Source organism: Jaculus jaculus, chromosome 16 (genome assembly GCF_020740685.1).
Source record: "Jaculus jaculus isolate mJacJac1 chromosome 16, mJacJac1.mat.Y.cur, whole genome shotgun sequence".
Classification (NCBI taxonomy): Eukaryota; Metazoa; Chordata; class Mammalia; order Rodentia; family Dipodidae; genus Jaculus; species Jaculus jaculus.
In genome coordinates this window covers 59,980,297-60,004,875 of record NC_059117.1, presented here as the reverse complement: position 1 = coordinate 60,004,875, position 24,579 = coordinate 59,980,297, and the positions used below count along the sequence as shown (strand labels likewise).

Genomic DNA, 24,579 nt, shown 5'->3' with positions numbered 1-24,579 from the left:
TGAAATCATCTGATCCAGATGTCTCTGTTTATTTATTTCCAGGATGACCTGACAATTGAGGAGAGCAGGATATTGAAGTCACACACTACAATTGTGTTTGGGATTATCTGCCACCTTAAGTCTAATAGGGTTTGTTTGATGAAATTGGGATCCTCCATGTTAGGAAGATATACTTTTAGGACTGTGATATCCTCCTGTTGGAGTGTTCCTTTAAACAGTAGAAAATGACCTTATCTTCCCTCAATAATGTTGATTTCAAGTCTATCCTGACAGATATTAAGATAGCAACCTCTGCATGTTTCCTAGGCCCATTTGCTTGAAATACCATTTTCCATCCTTTTACCCTATGATTGGGTGAGTTCACTGAGAATGATCTGTTCTAGGTATGACCATTTTTCTTCAAATTTCATTGTGTCATTTTTCCTTACTGCAAAGGTGTTAGCTCTTCCTTGAAGGTCTGGTAAAATTCAGTAGTGAATACATCTGGGCCTGGGCTTTTTTTAGTTGGGAGATTATTGATAACTGTTCAGATCTCCATGTTTGTTATAGGTCTATTTAAGTGATTAATCTCATTTTGATTTAGTTTAGGTAGGTCATATAAATCAAGGAAAGCATCCATTTCTTTCAGATTTTCATACTTTGTGGAGTATATGCTTTTATAGTATGTCCCTATGATTTTTTTAGTTTCTCTGGAATCTGTTGTGATGTTACCTTTTTCATCTCTGATTTTATTAATTTATGTCTCTTCTCTCTTTCTTTTGGTCAGATTTGCTAAGGGTTTATCAATCTTGTTTATCCTTTCAAAGAACCAACTCTTTGTTTCATTAATTCTTTGGATTGTTTTTTTGTTTCTATGTCATTAATTTCTGCCCTAATCTTTATTATTTCTTCCCATCTACTAATTTTTGGTTTGCCTTGTCCTTCTTTATCCAAGGTTTTAAGGTGAAGCATTAGGTTGTTTACTTGCGACCTTTCTAATTTCTTAATATAGGCATTTAAGGCTATAAATTTACCTCTTAGAACTGCCTTCATTGTGTCCCAGAGATTTTGATATGTTGTATTCTCATTATTGTTTGACTCTATAAATTTTTTGATTTCCTTCTTGATTTCTTCATTGAAATTTGCAGAAAAATGGATGGACCTGGAAAGGATTATACTAACTGAAGTAACCCAGACCCAGAAAACCAAGTGCCACATGTTCTCTCCCATATGTGGATCCTAGCAACAGATGATTGGGCTTCTGTGTGAGAATGAAAATACTTAGTAGCAGAGGCCAGTAAGTTAAAAAGGAGACATAAAGGGAAGAGAAAGGAAGGGAGGAGGGTGCTTAATAGGTTGATATTGTATATATGTAAGTACAATGATTGTGATGGGGAGTAATATGATGGAGAATGGAATTTCAAAGGGGAAAGTGTGGGGGGGGGAGGGAGGGAATTACCATGGGATATTTTTTTATAATCATGGAAAATTCTAATAAAAATTTAAATACATATATATATATATAGAGAGAGAGAGAGAGATATTTTATGATTTATTGATTTTGGGAACCTCTTTTCATCAGCTTTCTTAAATACATATTTTAAAAGTATGAAGAAGATAAGAACATTATTAGAAATTTTAAGAAATTTTCTGACAACTTGTGTTGACTACTTCTCAATCTAATCACAAATCTTTTTTTTTTTTTTTAAGAAAATACCAAGGCTTTATTTTTTCCTTATAAAGATAGCCCTGCTTGTTGGATAAGTAGGAAGGACACACAGTTCTCATGCACAAACATGATTTACCTGCTTTGGGCACAGATCATAATGCCATAGAAATGACATCAAAGGGGAAAAGGTGTAATGCTTTTATGACCACAGCCATAAAATGCTAATTGATAAAAATTAAATGGACTTAATGCTAAGTGTTCCCACAGGGAAAAGGCAAGAGGACTTCAAACCTATCAGTAACAGTACTGCATACACTGGACAAACCCCACTGGGTTATATCCGTGACTCCTCTTTTGCTGTGGCCCATATGAGGTACACCAATCTGGAACCCTTAATGCTGGCAGCTAGCAGCTTTGGTAGTGGAGTCCACTGAGACAAGCATGGGGTGAAGTCCTGGAAGGCCAGACCACCTAGCTGAGGTGAAGCACCTAAGTACAGCAGTGTCGCATGTGGAAGTTGACAACATACTCCGCATTAGTCCTCTGCACAGAAATGGCAAAAGGTTCAAAAGGGTGAAAAGTGAAAGCAACCAGGCGTCGCACTGGATCTCAAACTTGAGCAGGCCAGAGTCCCGAGCATAGAACCTGATAGGGTGATCTCCACAAGTCTTGGGTCGTTCCATGACTGACACCCACTTGTCATCGTAGCTGAAGAGGGACAAATCCAGGTAGGGGCTCCCACTGTAAGACTGGGCACTGATAGGGAGCTGGCCCAGCAGGCGGCGTACTGCCTCGGTGTGCCCTCCATATTTGGCATTTATGATTGTGTCTTTGAACCGACGCTGGATCTGCCTTGCAAAATTGTTGCTAGACGCCGAGCAGGGAAACTGGACTTCACTATGCAGGGTCGCGTTACGGAAGAGGTCACAGAAGTTCTCAAACAGTTCTAGAAGCTCATCGGATGTGTTCTCAAACACAGCAATCACCTCAGTCGTCACCATATTGTATACCACAAAGAACGAGGCCTGGGACGGATCTGTGACCCGCAGAGTCACTACATCCTCACTGGTATACTTGATAAACAGATGGTTTTCATCTAGAAGTTGCATCTTCCACATGCGTAGCTGCCGCAGTTGGTCAAAGTACTGGAAGAATCGTCTCTTGGCCATTGCACTGCCATCCTGTTCTGCCCGGCGCCAAAGGTACACCAGCAATCGATGTTTCAAAGAGTTGATGAAAGGTCCCTAAAGGGATGGGCCATGCCAGTCTGACTATCCCGCTGCACCTCAGGGAAAACAGCCGACACAGTGAGCAGGTCATCTTCGTAGCAGAAGTGGCAATGGTCCACACATCAGTGAAAGTACCTTCAGGTGTCACCTGGAAGACATGGATGGTCTGCTGCTGTACAGACAAGATGGCAAGGATATTTTTGTACAAGTATAGCCCTTGGTTGTGCGACAGAACCACTTTGTCACACTTGAATGTGCGTGTGTCACAAAGGCGGCCAGTGTGAAGGTCAATGATGTGAAGAGAATAATCCTCTAGAGGGGATCGTGGGTTAGGGGTCACTGACTCACTGTTCCGATACACCTCATAGAAAGGAGGGTGAGGCTCATCTGGGAGGTAGGCAGCAGAGCCCACAATGACACAACGACAGTCATCGGTGAAAAGACTGCACTCCCGGTTCAAATGCTCACCATTGGCTGCCACATTGGTAATATGTAGCAGGACAAAAAAGTGCTCAAAAAGCCGGCCCCGGATGCTGACTGACCGCTGGTCATTGCCATTGGACAGGATCTCCCCCTCATATCCCTGCAGGAGGTCTTCTGCTGCCTGGCAGCCCCGGTACTCATAGATTTCAAGAGATGTCTGCCTTGCCTGAACTGATCCGTCGGCGTTCCAAGCGGTGAATGACATTCTGGTTTTGGATTCTTCGAGGTTTAATGGTGGAAACATGATGATCCATTATCACATCTCTGCAAAGCCAAAGGATCCCGTTTCCATCCTCCAGGACCCACACAAGCCAGGTGCCCAAGGGGGCGCATGCATCTGGAGTTCGTTTGCAGTGGCTGGAGGCCCTGGTGTGCCCATTCTCTCCCTCTTTCTCTTCCGTTTTCTCTCTGTCGGGTCCTGGCTCAAGGGGCCGGGGCAAGGGACGCCCCAGCCAGCTCGGTGCACACCTCCCCCGGCCCCGCCCCCGCCATGCCATGAAACCCCGGCTCTGGTGCCCACCGGCCCCTGCTTCTAATCACAAATCTTGAGGCTGTTGTCTGTTAGCAGTTCTATAGACACATAGGTAATCTTAAAACCGTTACAAATTTCTTATATGAAGTCCCCAACTGTCTGGAGCAATTTGGGAATCAGGCATTATCATGCTGGGGCCAGGACCCTTAGATTCTCTGTGCCTGCAGATTCCCCTGGCGATGAAAGGCAGGGAAGCCATGAAGCTGAGCCAAAAAGATTTTCCTGTGGGTGGCATAAACCCACAGAGGTCTGCACCTTTCCCCCTTGTCCAACAATGAGACTTGTGTGTCACCTTCCCCTTTCAATTCCAGGACCAACAGGTCATCATGCAGATCAAGCCCTGCAGGGGGAGCGCTAAGTGACCCATTGCAATTGCAGGTGCAGGGTCTTTTGCATTTTGTCCTTGTCTTGGACAGCTGCCCCTGCCATGTGTGACAGACAGCAAGACCGACAAGTTTCCCCAGCTTTCTAGCTTTTGCCTGGGTTCTTGAACCAGAATTTAGCTATTCCTGATTGACCTTTTGACCCTGTAGCTCACAGCAGGACAGCATATCCCTTCTGTGCAAGTGTGGAGGGGCTCTCTCTCTCCTCTTCTGGTAGGTATGTAGATGGGGAGAGGACTTGAGTTGCTTTCACTTGCATTCATTTAGCTCAGAGGCCTTTGTAAAACCTACCAGAGAGACATAGATCTCCATTTTTATGTTTTCATTGTTGAACCTCTTCATAGGTGTCAGGCTCTAGAGCTGTGCAATTTCCCAGTAGCTCCGATAGCACTATCTCCCTCTAACCGCATTTCTGTGGCCTTTGGTTTAGCCATTTTCAAGCTCTTCCAACCAGTACCTCATAACTGGAGAGTGTGACAGGAGGCAGCTGTTTGAATATGAGGGGGTGTGATCCCTATCTTTGAAGCTTCTGGCCTAACTCTAGCTGACCTTTTTTTTTTTTGTTTTTTAAATCCAGTAAATTTTGGATTTATCTCTGGCCTACAGTGAAGCTCCCTGATCTTGTCATTTTATAACTTTTTTAAAAACATTTTTAAATTTTCTTGTCTTTTTATTTATTTGACAGAGAAAGAGGGAGAGAGAATGGATGCACCAGGGCCTCCTGCCACTGCAGACAAACTCCATATGCGTGTGACCCCTTGGGCAACTGGCTAACATGGGTCCTGGGGAATCGAACCTGGGTCCTTTGGCTTTGCAGGTCCCACGTTAGCCAGATGCACAAGGGGGCACACGCGTCTGGAGTTCGTTTGCAGAGGCTGGAAGCCCTGGTGCGCCCATTCTCTCTCTCTCCCTCTATCTGTCTTTCTCTCTGTTTCTGTCGCTCTCAAATAAATAAATAAATAAATTTTAAAAAAATAGAAAACAACAAAAAAAAACAATAAAATGTCAATTTAGTACATGGAGAATTGAAGTGTAATCACTTAGCTAGATAAGTGGAAATGGCAATAAGTGATAACTTTCTCATATACTTAGGTTATTATACTTAAAATTAATAATCCTCACCCAATTAGAATAGCTCCCTTCAGAAAAATGAGAGAAAATTATTATCAATTATACAATAAATACAACTGTAGATTTTTGTGAGCATTATTTTCACATAGACACATTTTATCAAGTGACTGACAGTAAAATTAGTATTATATAAAGGAAATCCTTTGATGAGTTTGGATATAAATTTGTAATGCAGGTCTTGTTTCAGGAAATACACCATTGAGTTTAATCTGAATGGGGCATTGATCTATAATATGACCAAATTTATTGAATAAAAGTAACAAGAGAAAAGTCATTTGAATGCAACTATTTTGAGCTATTGTTTCTTAAAATACAGTACATGCCAAAGTATGAGAAAGCTATTAGAAATCAAGTGCTTTATATAACATTAGGAACGTTGAAAGTCTTTTTGTTGTTGTTTTACAGCAGAATTAAAAAGTCAACAGAAAATCATTTGGACAAAGCTTCATGAATTTATACAATGCCAGAATGCTGAGAGGCTGTATGAATTTAATGAATATGAGAATGTGTTCTCCAAAAAGCCAAAACTCACTATGTTTCAGAGAACTGATATAAGTAAGAAGCCATATAAATACAATAAGCATGGGAAATCTTTCCTTGTAAACTCCGACCATAATACACATGAGAAAATCCATACAGGAGAGAAGCCATATAACTGTATTGAATGTGGGAAAGCTTTTGTGTGGAAGTCAAATCTCAGTGTGCACCAGAGAACACATACAGGTAAGATGCCATATGAATGTAATGAATGTGGGAAAGCCTTCATCTTCAAGTCACGGCTCACTGTGCACCAGAGAACTCACACTGGTGAGAAGACATATGAATGTGATAAATGTGGGAAAAGTTTCATATCCAAGTCATATCTCAGTAATCACCAAATAATCAATACAGAGGAGAAGCCATATTTATGTCTTGAATGTGGGAAAACTTTCTTAGCCAAGTCATATCTCAGTAAGCACCAAAGAATCCATACAGGGAAGAAGCCATATGCGTGTCATGAATGTGGGAAAACTTTCCTACAAAAGTCACATCTTATTAGTCACCAGAAAATTCATACAGATCAGAAGCCCTATGAATGTAAGGAATGTGGGAAACCTTTTCTTACTAAATCATATCTTAATAACCATCAGAGAATTCATGCAAGGGAGAAGCTATATGAATGTAATAGATGTGGGAAAACTTTCATCTTAAAGTCAAGGCTTACTATGCACCAGGAAACTCATAAAGGCGAGAAGCCACATGAATGTAATGAATGTGGCAGAGCTTTCACCTTAAAGTCAAATCTCACTAGTCACGAGAGAATTCATATAGGTGAGAAGTCATATGAATGTGACAATTGTGGGAAAATTTTCATCTCTAAATCATGGCTCACTAAGTGTCAGAAAACTCATACAGGTCGGAGGCCATATAAATGTAATGAATGTGGCAAAGCTTTTATCTTCAAGTCAAATCTCACTAGTCACGAGAGAATTCATATAGGTGAGAAGTCATATGAATGTGGCAAATGTGAGAAAGCTTTCATCTCTAAGTCACAGCTCACGGAGCATCAGAAAACTCATACAGATTGGAGGCGTTATAAATGTAATGAATGTGGGAAAGGTTTCATCTCCAAGTCATACTGCGCTGTGCATGAGAGAATTCACACAGGTGAGAAACCATATGAATGTGATCAATGTGGGAAGGCTTTTAGCTTCAAGTCACATTTTATTGTGCACCAGAGAATACATACAGGCGAGAAGCCATATCAATGTAATCAATGTGGGAAATTTTTCCGTGATAAATCAGATCTTAATAAACATCAGAGAAGTCATACAGGGGAGAAGCCATATAAATGTACTGAATGTGGTAAAACATTCATGTTCAAGTCAAGACTCAATAAGCATCAGAGAACTCATACAAGAGAGAAGACATATGAAAGTAATGGATGTGGGAAAATTTTTTTTCCAAGTCATATCTTAATATGCATACAGGTAAAAATCTATATGAATGTGAAAGTTTTCCTCCAGAATTCACATCAAACCATGCACCAGAGAGTTCATATATGTTAGTAATCACATTAATGAGCCAATGAATAATTTATACCCATAGACATACTGCTCTTTACCACAAAGCTCCTCCAGGCTAGAATTTAATGAATGTGATTTCCTAATTCATATTCACATATGCATCAGAGAAATCATAACCGAGAGAAGTCCTATAAAAGTATGATGGCTACCAAATGAAACACTTCAGCCAATATTAGAGAACACCAAATTAAGCAATCCTTTATTTATAAGGAATGCAAGAAAAGTTTTCACTCAAATTTGTAGAACATGACACAAGACACTTTTTACACTGCAACTAACAACAGACTTAATATCTCATTTAATAAACGTAAACATCCTTGTTTATTGCCACTCTGTTCACAATAACTAGGAAATCAAATCAGCCTAGATGTCCCTCAGATGATGAGTGGATAATGAGGATGTGGTACATTTATCCAATGGTTTTCTGTTCATTGGTAAAGAAATCAAAACTGTGACATTTGTAGAGAAATACATGGACATGGAAGAGATTATACATAGTGAAGAAACCCAGGCTCAGAAAATGAAGCACCACATCATAGAAGAAAGAAAAGATGATGACATCAACATAAAAGACTAATTGAGGGGGAGGGGACATGAGGAGAGTGGAGCCGTAAAGGGTAATGTGTGCAGAGAGGTAATTATGGTTTATTGTCTGAAATTATGGAAGTTTTCAATAAAAATTATCAGAAACAAGCAGAAAAGACATTCTAGAAAGCCTGTCACCATCATAGTGCTAACTTTACATCAGTAAATGTGTGTTTATTTTTGTATGATACATGGTATTTTTAAGCTGTGAATGAGGGCTCATCCAACTTTATTTCATGTTCCTGTAAATAAAATTTGAGCTATTTTTTTTTCTCCAACTCAGCTTCTCCCTGATACTGGTGTGGGGCAGATGGGACCTTGCACATATATGACTAGGACCCTACACACATGTGGCAGGAGTAGGCTTGGGATCCTGGTTTCCCGTTTCCTTGTTCCCTGGCTCCTGATTTCCCTGCTGCAGTGTTAGGCCTCGGCTCCTGGGTCCCCACCTCTGGTTGGCTTGCTGATTCTGTGGTTTGTTGGGGCCATATGCACATGTGCAGCAAGAGTAAGCACCAGCTTCCTAGTCTCTGGTGGACAGGTAGTTCTCCACCTGACCCTCACAATTTTTGTTGAAACAGGATTTTGGGGTTCAGCCGATGTCCCACAGAATTGATGAATCCCAAGTCCCAAATATTCCTTGTGTTCTCTCCTACCTTTAATAAAGATGTAATAAAGGGGGTGGTGGCAGTGGGCTGGGCAGGAATGGTCCTTCTGAACGTCAGCCATAAACACAGGCCCACCTATGCAAGGAGGCTTAGCAGGGGAATTGTATGCTATTGCTGATTGCCATTCAGAGGTTATCATCTGGATACAGACAATCCAGCTGAACATCAGCTTTGAGCCAGTCCCTGCCATTTTGAGCTTACAATTTGTCACATTCAGGTTTACATTGCTGGCAAAAATCACCAGACCAAGAGCAGCTTTTAGGAAAAAAGTGTTTATTTTTCCTTACAGGCTCAAGGAGAAGCTCCATGTTGCCAGGGGCAAATGGTGGCATGAACAGAGAATGGATATCACCCTCTGGCCAACATAAGGTGAACCTCAGGAACAGGAGAGTGTGCCAAACACTAGCAAGGGGGAGCTGGCTATAACACCCATAAGCCCACCCACAACAATACACTGCTTCCAGGAGGTGTTAATTCCCAAATCTCTTATCAGCTGGGAACCTAGCATTCAGAACACCTAAGTTTATTGGGGACACCTGAATCAAACCAGTACATTCTAACCCTGGCTCCCATAAATTGATAACCAGCCATCAATGCAATCAGTCCAACTTTAAATGTCCCCATATTTTAAAAAATCAATCCTAATGATATTGAAACATCCCCATACTTCAAGGTCTTTTATTTTATTTCATCATTATTATTTTATTTATTTATTATTGATTTTTCGAAGTAGGCTCTTCCTCTGGCTCAGGCTGACCTGGAATTAACTATGTAGTCTGAGGGTGGCCTCAAACTCATGGTGATGCTCCTATCTCTGCCTCATTAGTGCTGGGATTAAAGGTGTACGTGACCACACCCAGCTCTCCAATGTCTTATTTATTTTTTATTTTTATTTTTCTCAATTTTTATTAACATTTTCCATGATTATAAAAAATATCCCATGGTGATACCCTCCCTCCCCAAACTTTCCCATTTGAAATTCCACTCCCCATTTTATCCCCTCCCCATCTCAATCAGTCTCTCTCTTATTTTGATGTCATGATCTTTTCCTCCCCTTATGATGGTCTTGTGTAGGTAGGGTCAGGCACTAAGAGGTCTTGGATATCCAGGCCATTTTATGTTTGGAAGGAGTACGTTGTAAGGAGTCCTACCCTTCCTTTGGCTCATACATTCTTTCCGCCACCTCTTCCTCATTACGCCCAGAGCCTTGGAAGGCGTGATCAAGATTCCAATGTCTTTTAAATGAGCCATAATACTAAAATATCCCCCATCCAAATCTCATAATGTCACAGAATAAACATTCGCACTGCAAAGGATGGCATTGGGCATAGCAAAGAAATATTTAAGCAATACAAGATCTTAACAAGGCAAACATCAAATTGTTGCTCCATGTCCAACAATTCTAGTCAATGACAAATCTCCATGTCTGATAATTCTAAGCAGCAACAAGTGTCTGGTATTCCAATTCTGCCCCTCCAGGTAGACTACTCACATTCCTGCAAAACTTTATTGAGGCTGGCAGCTTTCATTGCAGCCATCTCATCCCAGCATCTCAGCTGGGTCTCCACTGCATCCCACGGTACATCCTCACAATTCCACTGGGTCTCACTGCAGGCATTCAGCAAACCTGCTTCACACTGCCCATGGCTGTTTCCAAAACCACAAGACTGCATTGCAAAATCAATGACCCTCTCGTTCCTGCATTTATTATACTCCACAATACCAAGTCGGATGCCAGTTTGTTAATGTTGTGGGGGGTGAAGTCGACTTTGAAGAACAGGACACTCCTTGAGCATTCACTCCCTTTCAACAGTGGCTACATATTGTCTGTTGTCCCAGTGCAAGTCAGCTGACCCAATCTCAATGGTTGTAATCTCTTAACTGCACTTGAATGAGGAGAAATTTAAGCCCAAAGATTTCATTTTTGTTTGTGCCATATTCTGCTCACACCAGTCCTTTTCTACACAATGCAACCCTGCACAAATTTTCAGGACACAGTCATAATAGGAAGCCTCTCACACATATTGCTAGCTCTGCCCAAGCAAAACTCTTTAACCCTCATAAGCCAAACCTCACAGTCCATATTCAAGTCTTTCAACTCTCTCTAGACTCGTCCATCAAGCTGTACTTATAGCACTGCAAGCCATGTCTTAGGCCAAGGTTCCAAATCCTTCACATTCCTCTTGAAGATGATCTCCAAAAGGTCCAAGCTACACACTCAGGTGTCTAACAGAAATCACCTGACCAAGAGCAGCTTTTGGGAAAAAAACACAAAACTTTATTTTGACTTCTAGGCTCAAGGGGAAGCTCCATGATGGCAGGGGAGAATGATTGCATGAGCAGAGGGTGGACATCACCCTCTGGCCAACATCAGGTGGACAACAGGAACAGGAGTGTGCCAGACACTAGCTAGGGAGAGCTGACTATAACACCCACAAGCCCACCCCCAACAATTCTTCAGCTGGGAACCTAGCTTTGAGAACACCGAAGTTCATGGAGGACACCTGAATCAAATCAGCATACCAAGTGAGGAAATTGCACACCAGGGATGGTCGGCATTCTTACCTAGATCAATTTAGACTATGCTACCCAACTCCTACTATATAAAGGTACTATTGCTTCATCCTTAGTAAACTTAACATGGGCTAATCATGATGCACAACTGCTAGCAAAAAAAATCCCCACCTAGATTACCAAGTCCCACAGTACAATCCTCCATTGAAAAATTGAAGGAAACCCAAGGCATAACAGGCCAAAGTGAAGTGCCAGCAAACATTTTTTTCTCCAAGGTAGTGTTGCCCTGTAGCCCACACTGACTTGGAATTCACTATGTATGATTGAGCACCTAGCTAGCCTTCCAGAAAAAAAACTGCATGAAGTCTTCCAGTTAACATGGCAGCCTTGTAGCCACACCAAAGCAGCCTGGGGGCATGGGTGGGGGTGGGAGATAAGCAGAAAAACACCAGACCCCACTCTTACACCAAACAGTGAATGTATATAAGGAATTGACCAGAACAGAGAAGTAGGAGAAGATCCAGAGCTCTAGCAACCACACAAGCAGGCTGAATCCCCTCCCACTGTGGCTCCTCTCTAATGGTCTGTTGGGAATTGCTATGTATGTGTCTGGCCCTGCCTGAGCCTCAGGAGCAGAACCCAGGAGAAAGGACTGTGCTTTCACACCGCCCTACATTGTCAAGAAATCTGAAGGAGAAGATAGCAGCGACCAGTTGAGCAGCTCCTAAAGAAGACTAACAGGACCAACTGAGCAGTATGGTACATCTTCAGGCATCTTCCTCAACCTCCCCGCTCCCACATGGCAGCACCCGGGAACTAGTGGAGATCTGGGAAAAGTAACTCACCTCATTCAGCTCAGCTGATCAAAATAGGAGGTTCACAGACTCAACAAACCTTGTTGAGCCCACAGAGCAACAAAGAGGGATCCAGTTGGGCAAACAACATGTGAAACCAGAAGTCATCCCAAAAGGTAATGGCCTACTTACTTTGGGTAAATAACTGCCCCAAGCCTGATATATGGGATTTATCGAGAAGTGCTAATTGTACCTTCCATGTCAGGGCAGGTTATGTGGTAGATTTGATTGATAATTGGCTTTACCATTCTTAAATAAGCTGTAATTTGTTGTGACTTGTGGCTTTTGTTGTTTTCTGATTCATAATGCCTTTGTCTTCTTTCCTTGTTTTTATTCTCATTTTATTTTTTTAAAATTTTTATTTATTTATTTGAGAGTGACAGACACAGAGAGACATAGTGACAGGGTCTTACTGGACATTAAGGTACAACAATATCCATGCATGCATGCATGGATGGATGGTTTGAATCAAACTGACCTGGTTGTGCAGGCTTTTAATTCCTTTTAATTTTAATTTTAACCCTTGGGGGACTGAGGCAGAAACATTGCCAGGAGTTCAAGACCAACCTGGGCTACAAGTGAGATCATGTGTGCTGGAACATACCTATAAGCCCAGGACTTAGGAGGAATGCAGAAGAATCAGGAGTTCAAGGTCAGCATGGAGCACATGAGACCCTGTTTCAAATTTCAAATGTTCTATGTTTTTTTTTTTTAGCCCATTTAGGATTGATTCATGAGAAGCCCAGCCTGCATCCTAAGATAACAGTTGTGTCTATGCCCAAGCCCTAATAGTGTGTGCTGATGTGGGAACTAACTTACCTGCAGTGTTATGCAAAGCCCCTTACAGGCATACTTTTGTGTGTGTGGTGTGCAGGAATATATGTATGTGCTCATGTGGGCACCTATCTGTGGGCATGTGCATGCAAGTGGGGGTCAGAGTATGACATCTGTTGTCTTCATTTATCATTTTTTCACTTTTGTTTTTTGGAGACAAGGTCTCTAAGTGGACTTAGACCTCACTGCTTCAGTTCAGGTAGCTAGCCATAAGCTCCAGGGATTCTCGGTCTCTGCCTCTCCAACAATGGGATTACTGGTGTGCATCATAACAGCCAGCATTTTTCTGGGTTCGGAGTATCTGATCATGGATCCTCATGCTTGCGCAATAACAGCTTTACTCAGTGGACTGTCTTCTCAGTTCTCTTTGTAGGCATTCTTGCATATATTCTCCCATCACATCTTCCCAGAGCACAGCTGAATGGATTTGGGCTGCAGGAGGACAACCCACTTGCCCCTTGTGGTGTGGCAGGTTACCTGAGCCTGTCACCATTAGCCAGGAGCATGTGCAGGTGGTGCTCTCTGGAGTGTTCGTTGAGGGCGCTGTGCAGCCAGGCCTGGCTGCTGCCCAACAGGCCCAAGGAGTAGGGAGTAGAAGCGCTGCACCTCATGCTTGTTGAGGGCCTTATTCATGTAGAACCAGAACATAGGCTCTAGGGAGACATGAGGCAGTGTGTGATTGGTTCTTTGATGCTTGTCCTCATAGAGCTACTCCATGGACTGCAGAAGAGTCACTTTCTTAGCACAGAGAAGGTGGGAAAAAAGTACTCAAAATAAAAATGAACCTAAATCTTACGATCTAGAGTCCCTAGTTATTATTAATATTAATATTTTGAAAAGCTTCCTTCCAATCTTTTTTCTTTACACAAAAACCAACATTTGTGGAGAGCTGAATTATATCCATAAAGATAATGACATTCTACTTTGGAATTCATGAATGTTGCCTAGCACAGAAAAAGGATCATTGCAATGAGGAATAAGGCAGAATTGTTAAGTCAGAAGGTGGCCTGTATGTCCCCTGTGGACCCATTAGAAAACACCAAGTATCCATTTTTATTTTTGATTGGCAGCTTCCATACTTGCAAATAGTAAACAGTGATAATTCCTTCCTCTCCCCCTCATTCGCTTTCACATATCCACCATCCCCTCCCTCCATTAGTCTCTCTCTAATTTTCATGTAATCATCTTTTCCTCCTATTCTGACGGTCTTGTGAAGGTAGTGCTAGGCATTGTGAGATCATGGATATCCAGGCCATTTTGTGTCTGGAAGAGTGCATTGTAAGGAGTCCTGCCCTTCCTTTGGCTCTTACTTTCTTTCTGCCACCTCTTCTGCAATGGACCCTGAGCTTTACAAGGTGTGATACAGATATTTCAGTGCTGAGCACTCCTCTGTCACTTCTCAGCATTACGGTGCCTTTGGAGTCATCCCAGTGACATCTGAAAAGAGAAGCTTCTGTAACCAAAATTGAGAGTTGCATTAATATATGGGTGTGAACATTAAATATCATTATAAGAAGGAGGCAGAGAAGTTGATCCACAAAGAGGAGAATATGGGGCAATCAGGGAAGTAAAGATTGAAATGATGTGGCCATCAAGTAACATCCTTTCATCCTTGTACTCTGTACCTGCCTCATTTCTAAAGCCTTAGGAGAGATTTCCATGTGCTGATACTTAGTTTGAAGATAGGAACAGGGGACACTGGTGTTTATGTGTAAAACAGCAACTCTTAACAACACTTTTTTAAAAATATTTTAATTGATTTTTTGTTGTTACTGATTTATTTATTAGATACAGAGGGAGAGAGAGAGAGAGGATGGGCACGCCATGACCTCTAGCCACTGCAAACAAACTCCAGATGTATGCACCACAATGTGCATCTGGCTCACATGGGACCTGGAAAATCAAACCTGGGTTCGTAAACTTTGCAGGCAAGCGCCTTAACTGCTACGCCATCTCTCAAGCCCAATTCTTACAACTCTTACAGGAGTTACCCTGGCATCATCTGAAATCTACCCTTTTTTTTTTTTTTTTTTTACAGTGTAGGGTCTCACTCTAGCCCAGGCTGACCTGGAATTCACCATGTAGTCTTGGCCTGGAACTCACAGTGATCCTCCTTGTAGGCTTGCTTTCTCCCTCTTTCTTTCTTTCTTTCTTTCTTTCTTTCTTTCTTTCTTTCTTTCTTTCTTTCTTTCTTTCTTTTTTCTGAAGTAGGGTCTTGATCTAGCCCAGGATGCCTACTAGGCTTTCTGAGTGCCACCACACCCAGCAAGTCTACCTGTCTTAGCTTCAAGCACAGATTAGTTTTCATGTTTGTAATTCTAGTCCACACTTTTTCCATCAGTGTTCTTTACTCAGTTTTGCTCATGTATGGTTTTACATATTGCCACTACCATAGCAACAAGAGGACTGTTTCTTAAGCATGAACAGTGCACCAGCCATTGTACCAGACACTTCACATCTGACTTCACAAGAACCAAGGCCATCTCCATATTAAAGACAAGGTCTGATAAGAGGCCTGGAAAAGTTCTTTTGGAGTTAGTAAGTGGAACAGGTGACCAGGAGCTCAATGTTAAATGTGGACTCAGTCTCCTCTGCCTCCATGAAAATGAACTTGTTCAAGTCTGCTCAATACACTACTAGGAGGGAGCTGAGCTGCTGCTGCTACACCCAGCTTCAATCCAACAGCTCTAGGCTCACAGACCTCTAGAATGTGGTCTGCATGGGCCCTTTCTTCCAGAAGGATGCAAATACACACAACTCCATCCACTAGCCACCAGATGAACCAGCTCCCTCCGATACTTAATTGAGCTCATTTAGGACCCACTACATTCTTCCAGTGCTCCCTGAGTTAGATGAGGCCAGGCTGGAACAGCAAGGATCACCCCATGGGCCTTCCAGGCCAATTGAAGAGATTGTTCAATTAAATCATCCTGGCAAGTCACCAAGCCATGCTAAACCTCCCATTCCTCTCCCATGAGTATTGTACAGAATAGCTGTGGTTATGGGTTAACTGGAGAAAATGTAAAGGACTGTGGTAAACACAAGATCCAGTCCAGGATGACCAACACCAATGTGCTAAAGAAGAGGCCCTGGGCAGCCTCTGCTTACCCTTTCCATCCTTTCCTTGTAGCAGCAGCATTGTAGTGTGTGTGTACATGCATAGGTATTTCATTATCTAGTTATTTTGGGGGGGTCTTCTAGGTTAAATTCCCCAATATGAATGGCAAAGCACAGTTCATTGAGGCTTGTGCTTTCTCAGTTCTCACATGGCAAACTACTGCCCTGTGCAAACTAAGAGTACACAACTACACAGAGCAGCTGTTCTCTGCCTTCTGAATTGAACATGGCCTCCTAGAGAGATTGGGAAGGAAGCTCATGAAACTTCCAAGACTCACCAGGCCCCTCCCCATGTTCATGAAAGCAGTAAACAGTTGCTAGAGAGAGGAGATTCTCTCTAGCCAAGAATGCTGATTTCATGAGTCAGCATCTGAGCTGGAGTGTGCTTTCCAATGATGCAGTCATGTTTGAGTCACCAGGCTTCTATAAATGACGCCCAGTAAAGTCACTAACTCACCAAACTAAATGGATAGAATCATTTCTGTGGTCTGTTGTCCCTTCTGGGATGAAAAGACATTTGTTCATATGTCTTCATGAAGTCACAAAACACTCAGAAGCCAGCACAGGAGGCTCAGTGGTTAAAGGCACTTGCTGGTAAAGCCTGATGGCCTGAGTTCAGTTCCCCAGTAGCCACATGAACTCAGGTGCACAAAGTGGCAAATGCATTTGAAGCTCATTTGCGCCCATTCTCTTGTCCCTTTTCTGTGTCTGTGTCTCTGTACTTGAAAATAAACTTAAATTTTTTTTAAAATCCACAGGGGAACTTGGGAGAGGTTATAATCTTCAATCACTATGTTAGAAAACTCTCAATTGCCCATATTACCATAACATTTCAGGTCAAGTGACCGGGTATTTCTCAAAAAAAAAAAAAAAATCACTTCCCTCTCACCTCAAGTTCACAGTATGTTTTCACCTTTCAAATTTGCATGAATCCTTTTAGATCCTGACAGGGTGATGCTGAGGCTGATAAGATATTTCCTAGCAAGGTCCCACTTCCACTGCCAGAATTAATTACTCCATTTAAAGTGCAGCTCACCTGCCTTTTAAAGCAGCTGGTGGCCATAGTTTAATGTGGGAATATATATACTGATCTGCTTTGAAACGTGATCAATTCCAAAAGTGTGCCAGGAATTCTGCTTTTCAGAACACTTGAAAGCTGATTGCCAAAATGAACAAGAGCCAAACAGGGTGCCAGGGGGTACTGGTTAATAGCAAGTGACTGACAGTAACAGTTGCTAACAAGCCTCAGATTTCACTGACAGTGCTGGCAGTTCATACTTTGGGTGTGATGAGGAAGACAAAACCTCAGCTCAACTTGTAGTTCAGGCATTGCATGACCTTAGGTAACATACTCTGTCCTCTGTTGTTCTTATCTGTACAATGGTGATAACACTGTTTAAGGAGTGCTGTCAGTGGAAAATAAAAAGCAGCTGGGCTTATTGTGGTGCACACCCTTAACCCCAGCATTCGGGAGGTAAAGGTAGGAGGATTGCTTCAATTCAAGGCCACCCTGAGACTACATAGTGAATTACAAGTCAGTCTGAGCTATAGTGAAGCCCTACCTCAAAAGAAAAAAAAGATAAAATACATACTAATAAAGTGCAGTGAACCAATGTCACCCCTGATGAATATATCTGACATGTAATGTGTTTGCACTAAAAGATCTAGCAATATCAAATTATTGGGCTGGAGAGATAACTTAGTCAGTAAAGTGCTTGCTTTGCAAATATGAAGACCTGAGTTTGATCTCCAGTATACATAAAATTCCAGGGCATAGCCGGGTGTGGTGGCACATGCCTTTAATTCCTGCACTCGGGAGCTGAGGTAGGAGGATTACTTTGAGTTCAAGGCCACCCTGAGCCTACATAGTGAATTCCAGGTCAGCCTGGACTAGACTGAGACCCTACCTTGAAAAAACAACAGCAAAAACATCCCAGGGCATGGAGATTTATGCCCATAATCCCAGCACTGAGGAGGTCGACGAGGCTCCTTGGGGTTCACTGGCCAGATAATCCAGCCTCATTGGCAAGCCCCAGGCCAATAAGAAACCCTGCCTCAAAAAGCTGTGTGTTGTGTTCCTCTGAATGACACCTGAGGTTATACTTTGGCCTCCATACACTCATGTACACACACACACACACACACACACACACACACACACACAGTACACTTGTAGCAAAAACGCAGGTAAAAATGCACATGGTCAGCATCCCTTCTTTCTTCTGGTAACAGCATGTCTCCTTTGTATGTATGGGAAGCATGTTTTTTAAAAATATATATTTTATTTATTTATTTATTTGAGAGAGAGAGAGAGAGAGAAAATGGGTGTGCCAGGGCCTCCAACCATTGCATGTGCAGATGCATGCGCACCCTTGAGCATCTGGCTCATGTGGGTCCTGGGGAATTATACCAGGGTCTTGTACTGGAGAGGAAGCAGGGGATGACTATGTGAAAGCAATTTTAAATTTCAAGAGACAATAAATTAAAAATAAATTAAAAAGGCAACAAGAGAATGTTTCATGTCCAATAGGATGACCATTCGTTCTTTTCAAAAAGCAAAAGAAAAGTGTTATTGAGGATATAGAGAAATTAGAAACTCAAAATGGTGCAGTGTATGAGAAACAATTCAGTGAGTTCCCAAAACATTCAACACAGAATTACCAGATGATCCAGAATTTCCATTTCTGGATACATATGGGAAGATCTAAAAGCAAGGAAGAAGAAATATTTACATATACATCTCCTAACAGCATTGGTCATAATAGTCAAAGGGAAAATAACCCATATGCATGTGCTGGAATGTCATTTAGCCTTAAAAAGGAAGGAGTGGGGGTTTGAATTCAGGTGTCCCCTCTAAACTTATGTGTTCGGAATACTAGGTCCCTACCTGGTGACAATTTGGGAACTGGATCCCCCTGGACACAATGTATTATTTGGGGAGGGTTACAGCCAGCTTCCCCTTACCAGTGTTTGGCACACTCTCTTGCTACTTTTGTTCACCTGCCCAAGAGGTGATGCCCATCGTCTGTTCATGCCATCACTTCCCCTGCCTTCAGGGAGCTTCCCCTCAAGTCTGTAAGCCAAAATAAACCTTTTCCTCCCACAAAATGCTCTTTTGTGGTGTTTTCTGGCAGCATCTCAAATATGACTGCAACAGAAGGTGCATATGTTAAAGGAGGAAGGAAACATGAAGATATTGTGGCAACTGAGGACAGGCACCAAAGAACAAATATTGTACAATTCCACTTACATGAGATACCTGAAGAAACTAAGTTCACTGAGATGGAAGTACAATGATGGCTGCCAAAACCTGGGGGTAGAAGGTTGAAATTTAATAATGGTGCTTATGGGAATATTATGGTGATGATTGTTGGTCCACCGTGTGAATGTACTTATACCACTAAGCTGTGGACTTTTAATACTTAAGACAGTAAATTTTATTATGCATATTTTATCATTCTTTAAAAAATTATTTATGTGTAAGACTGATAGAGATAAAGGGAGATAGAGAGAAAGAGGCAGAGAGCTAATGGACATGCCAGGGCCTCTCTCTAGCTGCTACAAATGAACTCCAGACCCATGTGCCACCTTCTGCATCTGGTTTTATGTGAATAGTAGGGAACTGATCAGGAGTCCTGAAGCTATGTATGCAAACACCTTAACTGATGAGCCATCTCTCCAGCCCTTATCATATTTTTAAAAGGAGATATAAAGAGAATAGAAGTTCAGGCAGAAGGAGTTTGAGACTGAGCTAGAGGAAGAAAAGACGGTAGAGGGTAATGAATAGGGAAGAAAAGAGAACACTTCAAGACCTAGAGAATTTAAGGGCAGTAGGAAACAAGAGTACCATTCAAAAGATAGGACTAAAGGTGTAAGTCAGTGGTAAAGTGCATGCTTACCATAGCAAGTCCATAAGTTCCACTCCTAGAACACAAGATGACATAAAATAACAAGTAAGGAATTCAGCCACCTACTTTGGTAAGAGACACAGGACCACTGTAACATAGTGGGTGCTCTCAGAGTACCCAGCATTAATGTTGTCACTACTGAACTGTAAGGAGGTCCCAGGGACACAAAGCAGCTACTGTGACATGAGGGGGATTTGTGGAGCTCAGGTCATTGTCTATAAAATGAGGATACTATTATTCATTACGCATAGTCATTTCAGGAACAAAAGCACATAATGAACATGAAGTATAACAGGAAATGCTCCGTGTAAGTGGTCAGCAAATATGAAAGCTAACACTCCAATTAATCAAAACGAGCAGCCAATTCATCAAAAAGAAGGATCAGGTAACTTTTCCAAGATGAAAGTGCAAATGACACTCCCAGGTTTTTTTTTTTTAGAAATTTATCATAAGCCTGATATTAATAATTTAACATCATCTTAAAATATATCTGTAAGATACCGCTGGCGTGCTCACATGTATAGACATCACCAGCATGCTTATATGTATAAAGACACCACCAGCATGCTCACATGTGTCAAGACATCACCAGCTTGTGCACACGTGTAAAGACACACCAGCATGTTCACACGTATAAAGACACTACCAGTATGCTTACAAGTGTAAACAGGATGGTACAGAAGTGAAGCAGCCCTTGTGGCTAAGGAAGTGTCTGTGGCTCCATTTGCCCATTGTTTCCTGCCATCTGGTGGTGCTTTTCTGTGTAAAGACATCACAAGCATGCGAGAGGCTTTTTCCAGCAGCCAAGGGGTCCCCCGGGGTTGTAGCCTCTGCCTTTATGGCTCCTGGATCCCCAGGGTCTGATGACACAGACTGGGCTGTCTAGGACTGGAGTGTGAAAGAGTTATAGACAGCTGCCTGAATCTGTTGATAGTTCCCTAGTTGCCTGGACCTGTTGGTTTCTCAGTTGCGCGGGTCAGACCGCCAGGGCCAGCTTCTCCGCCAGGGCTCCGTGCTTCAAGGTCCGCCTTGGCTCCCGTGCCCCGAGGCGTGAAAGGGCACCCCGGCCGTCTGGACCGGCGGATCGCTCGGGCCCTGCCGAGGCTGGATTGACGAGGCCCGAGCTCTCCCACGAGAGCCATCCTGGGCCATTGTCCCTGCAGGTTCCGCCCTGAGGTTTCCCAGGATCCGCTGGGAAGACCGGGGGAGACCCCGTCCAGCCGAAACCCCGGCGCTGCAATCCCGCCAGGGGCCGACAACAATGTTTATTTTTATATCATTTATTGTAGGCATTTTTTAAGCAGAGTCTCCTATAGTACTGGTTGGCTTTGAACTGCTGATCAACCTGCCTCAGCCCTCCAAATGCTGAAATTATAGCAGTAAAACAGCCCTGGTGGCTGAGTCTGAGATGCTCCATCAGCCCGTCGTTTCGGCCACCGGCTGTCAGTCAGGGCCGGGGGCGGGGCTCGGGGCTCGTCCAATGGGCGCGCGGTCCACCCGCTGTCAGTCAGGGCCGGGGGCGGGGCTCGGGGCTCGTCCAATGGGCGCGCTGTCCACCGGCTGTCAGTCAGGGCCGGGGGCGGGGCTCGGGGCTCGTCCAATGGGCGCGCTGTCCACCGGCTGTCAGTCAGGGCCGGGGGCGGGGCTCGGGGCTCGTCCAATGGGCGCGCGGTCCACCCGGATCGCGGCGGGTGGGGCGGCTTCCGCAGTGCGCGCCTTTGTGTCGGAGCGCGCGGCCCGTCCTGCAGCTCGGGGACGCCGGGACCGTTTCCTTCCTGGAGTTTGGGGGCTTCGGTTCCCACTGTGCGGCCCGAGCCACCGTGCGGCGGGAGAGCGGACGGAGCCGCTGGCGTTGGGGACGCCGGACATGGTGAGTGTGACATCCGGGTCCGGGGCGGGCCTGGCGGCGGCCGGTGTACACGGCGGCCTGGGCTCCGCGTCTTCCGCCGCCCGGTCCCCGGGCCCGAGCTGGCGATCGGGCCGCCCTGCACGCGTCCCCCCGCCGCGGAGACCCCGGCCGGCGGCAGCGCTCGGGGCGTGGAGTGTGCGCGGCCTCCGAGCCAGGGATGGAAGCTGTCCGCGCCGCGTCCGCACCTCGGACTTGCCCAGGCCTGCGGCCCGCTGCGTGTAGCCGCCGCCGTGCAGGAGCCCCGGGGCTGGCGAGCTCCGGAGAAGGCTCGTGGGACGCTTGCCAAGGGGCTGCCCGGCGCCAGGGCTGTGGTGTCTGGCAAGGTGAGCCGGGCCACAGGACCACGTCCACGGATCCTGGAGGACATTGGAGCCTGGAGCAGCCAGAAAGGGTGGGTTTGCCAGGTGCCCTACTCCTGGACGAATTAAAGGGACTTTTGTCAGCTAGATGGATAATGGCTTAATCTGGTCCTCTATGGATGGGTCACCATTATACACCCTGAGTTCTCTGACCCGGGCTGCCCGGTCCCCAGGGATTCGGCACCAAAGCTTGCAGTGCCACCTCACTTCCAGAGTTCTTCCTGAGTCTCTGATTTTGTCTCTAGTTGTCTATCACTTAATCTCTGATTTCTCTTTCTGTGGATCTCTTTGATTATCTCTAACTGTGGAACTCCAGGCACGTGATCAGCATTTCTTTGGTCTCTGTTATCATTGGTTCATGGTTCCCTAGTGTGTCTGTGTCCCTCACCACCTCCCCTTACCCAGGATTCATCCTTGAGACACTAGGGTCACTCACACATGGATTGGAATCCAGATACTGTGTACTTTCTTATTGGTGACATTTGGGCACATCTCCTCTTAAACAAGTCCCTGTATGTGCATATTACCTTGGGACTCATGTTGTCTGTTCAGGCAGGGGTGGGGTGCTGAATAGGTCTCCCCCACTAGAGTCTTTAGAGCACAAAGTGTGTGCTGTGAAGTCAGAGCAGTGGAGGAAGGGAGGGAGATCCTGAGAGACACAGAGACTCAGTAAGACAGCTCAGGAAGCTGCAGTTAACGCTCAAGGGCAGGCACTGGGGTTTGGAGTGAGATCGACTCCTCTGCTCTTTCCTTTCCTGTCCCACACGGGAAGGACCTGGCTTGTGGAGAGCAGGTCCAGCTGGCTTGAGACATGATTCACAAGCACAGGAGCAGGAAAGGCAGGGCAGAAGTAGACTGCTTCCATCTTCTTCCTGATAAACAGGCATATAACTTGGTACTTTCTTGGTTTTCCTTGTGTACAGGGCTGTTGTTGGGTTTGAGTTATTTGCACTGAGTGACAGCCCAGAGGGGAAGACTTTGGATGCTCAGGGGCAGAGGAATGAACTATGGACCCCAATCCTGCCCAGGAGCAATATGACTTCCATTGCTACTTAGGCTCTCTCTGTCTATTTCCCCCTCCATCCTTTCCCTGTTTTCTTTTTCCTTTTCTTGTTCCAGACAGTGTCTCATTCTATAGTCAAGATGGATCTGGAGCTCACTATGTAGCCCAAGCTTGCCTGAAGCTTGCAGCAATACTCTGACTTCTGCCTCCCAAGTACTAAGATGTAAAAACATGAGCCACCAACTTCCAGCTACCTGTCCCTTTTTGTTCTGAATATCTGTCTCTGTCCTCTGTGGCTTATCTGTAACAACAGTGAACATCATTGTGGAGCTCTGGTTTGGGGAGGTATATTCTCTGGTTGAGACCCTGCCAGGTGGATGGATAACACTGTATGCAGGATACCAGGAGCAGCCATGCCCAGAGGTCTTGCCCCTTCCTGCCTTTTCCTTCTCTCTGGGTGTTCCCCATCCATTTCCTGTTAAGGTGAAATAAGGAAAGGAGCCAAGACCTGAGTTCAATCTCACTTCCAGTCATCTGTGTGAGGATTTGTAATCCCAGCCACTCAGGAGCCTAAGGCAGAAGGTAGAACCACATGTTCCAGACCATTCTGGTCTCCAGAGATATTTCAAGGTGAAATTGGATACCCAGTGAAACTCTTTTTCAAATAAGCAAAAACCAATTGTATAAGTTTCAGTGATGGAACACGTGCCTGGTGTGACTTGTGCCTTAAATTCATTCCCAGTCACCTCTCAGTGGCACCACAGAGAAGGTAGGTCCTGCATTTTTGCAGGTTTTTTTTCTCTCTATAAGGGAGTAGTTGCACCCTGTGGGCCAGTATGGTGTGGATTCAGCATGACAAGAGTCAAAAACAATTGTTTTGTGCAGGCCAGAACTGCATTACAGTCCACCAGCTCTCCTTCTGTGACCAGAAGACCTAGGAGAACAGTGGGATATGAAGCTTAACTTACTGTGCAGCAAAAAAAAAAAGCTGATGCCAGGGTTTGCTGATTTAGTGGGTTTGTCCACTTGCCTGCTACCATGACACTTTGGCCCATGGCTCTGTCTTCACTAAGTACACAGGGTTTTAAAAAATATTTTATTTTTTATTTGAGACAGAGAGAGGCAGTTAGGGAGAGGGAATGGGCGCACCACACCCTCTAGCAAATGAACTCCAGACACTCACGGTCTCCTTGTTAATTTGGCTTATATGGGTACTGCAGAATCGAACCTGGGTCCTTAGATTTTTAAGACAAGCGCCTTAACTCCTAAGCTCTCTCTCCAGCCCATACATAGGCTTTCAAAAGCAGTGGGAGAAATGTGAGTCCTTGCTGTTCCTCAACCTCTGAGGATGGATGA

The 24,579-nt window shown here is 44.1% G+C and overlaps 1 protein-coding gene and 2 pseudogenes across 1 annotated transcript in view; 2 read left to right on the top strand and 1 right to left on the bottom strand.

The window, feature by feature from the left end:
* LOC123455289 overlaps positions 1-21,065 on the top strand; it is a 163,864-nt pseudogene extending 142,799 nt beyond the window's left edge.
* LOC123455298 lies at positions 1,702-3,621 on the bottom strand (annotated as a pseudogene).
* A 586-nt stretch (positions 21,066-21,651) lies between the features above and the next one.
* LOC123455270 (zinc finger protein 420-like) overlaps positions 21,652-24,579 on the top strand; it is an 80,720-nt gene continuing 77,792 nt past the window's right edge. The window contains 1 exon segment of the mRNA XM_045135519.1: positions 21,652-21,822. Coding sequence (XP_044991454.1) covers positions 21,820-21,822 — 3 coding nt within the window. The 5' untranslated portion in view covers positions 21,652-21,819.